The sequence below is a fragment of the Sinocyclocheilus grahami genome, unplaced genomic scaffold (genome assembly GCF_001515645.1).
Source record: "Sinocyclocheilus grahami isolate Dianchi unplaced genomic scaffold, SAMN03320097.WGS_v1.1 scaffold666.1, whole genome shotgun sequence".
Classification (NCBI taxonomy): Eukaryota; Metazoa; Chordata; class Actinopteri; order Cypriniformes; family Cyprinidae; genus Sinocyclocheilus; species Sinocyclocheilus grahami.
This window is the reverse complement of record NW_015505845.1, coordinates 68,449-72,160: the sequence shown is the minus strand read 5'-3', so window position 1 is coordinate 72,160 and position 3,712 is coordinate 68,449. Positions and strand designations below refer to the sequence as shown.

The window sequence follows — 3,712 nt, the reverse complement described above, 5'->3', positions numbered from 1 at the left end:
TCCTAAGGCAACATTTTCCAGCCCTTATTGTCTCCCTTATTACAGGGCGAAAGCCCCTTCCATTACAATACTCTAGTAAAGAAGTTCATAAAGGCATTACTGCTGTGCTGCTGGGAAAGTTCTGTGTCTGTTGATGCTTTATTTTTCGTTAATGTAGCCACTGTATTGAATAAATGTCTGGGTTGTGTTTGTTACTGCATACTGATTAAATAGAACATATTTGTGAAATCTAAGGATTAAAAGAGTAATTGTTACCATTATGCATAGACGTCATAATTTAACAGTAAAAAAAATAATCAAAATTATCAAAATATTTCATTCATTCATAACAACAATCAGAAATATGATGAATAATTTGCCAATTTTTTATGTCTGGGTTGTGTTTGTTACTGCATACTGATTAAATAGAACATATTTGTGAAATCTAAGGATTAAAAGAGTAATTGTTACCATTATGCATAGACGTCATAATTTAGCAGAAAAAAAAAAATCAAAATTATCAAAATATTTCATTCATTCATAACAACAATCAGAAATATGATGAATAATTTGCCAATTTTTTAATAAAAAAATAAAATAAAAAAAACATACCCAAGTAAGCGACACCTTAGTCTTTGTTTAGTGAAGAAAAGTGAAAAGATGTAGGTGTCTGTCTGTCTTTATCTCTGGCAAGCACTGCTCCTGCTCTCTGACTGTGAGTGAGTGCTGAGCGGAAGAGGAAATAGTTCCTGTCCTGCACAGCTATACAGCTCATTTATTTCATTTCGACACTTGTGATGTGCGGTTACTTATTTCCAAGCCAACCTGCTATTTTAAAAACTACTTTGAAAGAAGCATTTATAATCGATATGATAGCACGAGGATCTATCCTGATGAATGAAGGAATCAGAGTATCGCGGTTTGAAGATCCCTCCGCCGCCCAGCTGCACTAACTCCAGCAGCGGCGACTCACACTCACAGAGCCTGCTCACGCTGCACTCCTCCGCGTGTGAGCGTGTCTACTCTCCCGCTTAAAAACAACCCTCAAACCCACCCGAGAGGCTCAAACAAGACTCTGCTCTGCTGAAGTCGATAGCTGTGCGTGTGGTGACTAAATATGAAGGCCAAGCTTCATTCCGACGGGCCTCAGAGTTGCTCCAACAGCGACGAGGAGGAGACGGACAGCCTCAGCGACAGCCAGTATATCGTTGTCAAGCTTGAAGATGAAGAGGAAGATCCAGAAACCGAGATGGATCTGAGTATATTCGCTCCTGTCGAGTCCTCGGAGTGTGAGGAGGAGGAAGAGGATGAAGGGGAGCTCTCAGAGTCGTCCAGTGTTTCTAGCTGGAGAAGGACAGACACCAGAGAGAGAGGTGAGGTTTGGTTGAGTCTTTAGCATCTTTGATCTCTCTCTGTCCGTCTAGCTAATTCTCAAACTTGGTCACCAAGGTGCGTTACTAGAATATAAAGTTGTAAAGTAAGGATAGCTTTAACTGTTTTGTGATACTCGGCTTCAGGGAAGTCAGTTCTCCTCAAAAGCACACAGGTGTAGTTCCTCACAATAACTAGGAGCATGAGCAGGTTTTTTAAGGGATTCATCACAAGCTTTCAAGATGATATTAGAATTTGTAAAGGTCACAAGTTTAACTAAATGTTTTTTTCCTCCTGGTTGATAACCTGTATTACACTCCATCTCAGTAGGTGGCAGAAATGCACTAAAAGTTGTTTTGCCAACCGCCTCGAAGTTGATCGAAGAATTTAACTTTTTGTTGTTGTGTGTTAAATAATTTATTTCATGTGTTGTCATTTAGTCATATAGACTAGGTGTCCATGTGTGACCCCGGACCACATCTGAAAGCTGAATAAATGAGCTTTCCATTGATGTGTGGTTTGTTAGGATAGGACAATATTTGGCTAAGATACAACTATTTGAAAATCTGGAATCTGGGGGTGCAAAAAAAAATCAAAATATTGAGAAAATCACCTTTAAAGTTTTTTTTTACCTGTATTACACTCCATCTCAGTAGGTGGCAGAAATGCACTAAAAGTTGTTTTGCCAACCGCCTCGAAGTTGATCGAAGAATTTAACTTTTTGTTGTTGTGTGTTAAATAATTTATTTCATGTGTTGTCATTTAGTCATATAGACTAGGTGTCCATGTGTGACCCCGGACCACATCTGAAAGCTGAATAAATGAGCTTTCCATTGATGTATGGTTTGTTAGGATAGGACAATATTTGGCTGAGATACAACTATTTGAAAATCTGGAATCTGGGGGTGCAAAAAAAAAATCAAAATATTGAGAAAATCACCATTAAAGTTGTCCAAATGGAAAAAAAAAAAAAATGTATATATCAAAAATTACATTTTGGGTAGGACATTTACTAAATATCTTTATGGAACATGATCTTTACTTAATATCCTAATGATTTTTGGCATAAAAGAAAAATCTATAATTTTGACCCATAGGTCTATTGTTGGCTATTGCTACAAATATACCCCAGCGACTTAACACTGCTTTTGTGCTCCAGTGTCACATATATGGACAAATTTGAGTGCATATATTTGCTAATTGATCACTCCCAAATTTCTGTCTCAGATAACCCGGAGGATCCAGCGCCCCTTGAGCAACAGTCTTCCAGGAGGTGTTTAAAAGGACAGCGACGGAGCCGACAGACCTTTCTGGCTGCGCAGAGACACAAGCAGAGTCTGGACTGTAGTGCAGCAAGCAGGGTATCTCATCCTTTAAGTGTTGCAGTTAATTAATAAGTAATAACTTTGGCCAGATGCCCGTATCAATACATTCTTGGGAATATTATTATTTTTTTAATTGCATGGCTGAAACAGTAGAGCATGGCGCTAGTAGTCATGAGTAATGCATAAACTGATAAAATGTGTACATTAAATGCAATGTAAGTTGGTTTGGATCAAAGCGTCTGTCAAATGCAGTGTGCAGATTTACAGACTTTTATGCCGTTTCGAACCCATGTTTTCTTCAGGTTAAATATGGTGCCTCAGTATGTGTCATGCCAGAGGTGTTAATAATCAAAATGATTGTTGTTTTTGTTGCATGTAATGGGTCGAGTTGCTATGTTTTATGCTGGGTACACACTAAAAGATTAAAATCTTATAAGATCTTCAAAATGTGAGCGACCACAAACATGAGGACAAACAAATCCTAGATTTAAACGTTTTGCTTCTATAGTGTGTGGTGTGCCGCGATGTTCCCCCCACACATCAGGATTCGGATCGTAAATATTCAACATGTTGAATATTAGGGATGCGCCGATCCGATATTCATATCGGGTATCGGCTCCGATAGTGCCATTTTTCTCGGATCGGGAATCGGTCAGAGAGAGCCGATCCAAATCAGAGATTTTTGGGGGGTTTTTTCCCGATTGTGCGAATTATTCTGTGTTACTTCTGAAGCCATACGATAGCTTAATGGCAGCTACATATGAATATTTAAGTCCTTACATTAAAGTTCACACAAACTCTTTTCTCCGCTGTGGCTGTCAGTCATTCGTTCAGCCTTTAAACCCTGGTCTCGTTCGGTTACAGCAGTCAGCTCGGTAAAGCTCTCTCCGAGATCATTCTGTGTTCCCATTATACTTGATTTGTAAATACATGTCTATGATTTAGCAGGACTTTATCTTCTTGCCGGAGTTTAATGTTGTTTTGTTACTTGCTACCGGGTGTCTGTGAGAACAAAACACAGGCGTAGAAAAGACTAT

The 3,712-nt window shown here is 38.8% G+C and overlaps 1 protein-coding gene across 2 annotated transcripts in view; it reads left to right on the top strand.

Annotated features, from left to right (window-relative positions):
* Window positions 1-745: 745 nt before the first annotated feature.
* The window catches only part of LOC107558914 (uncharacterized), a 21,665-nt gene continuing 18,698 nt past the window's right edge, over window positions 746-3,712 (top strand). Inside the window, exons 1-2 of one of the 2 annotated variants that reach the window (XM_016242615.1) lie at window positions 746-1,352; window positions 2,578-2,711. In XM_016242615.1, coding sequence (XP_016098101.1) covers window positions 1,097-1,352; window positions 2,578-2,711 — 390 coding nt within the window. In that variant the 5' untranslated portion in view covers window positions 746-1,096. The remainder of the gene's footprint in view (window positions 1,353-2,577; window positions 2,712-3,712) is intronic. The other variant, XM_016242616.1, reaches the window with a different exon arrangement.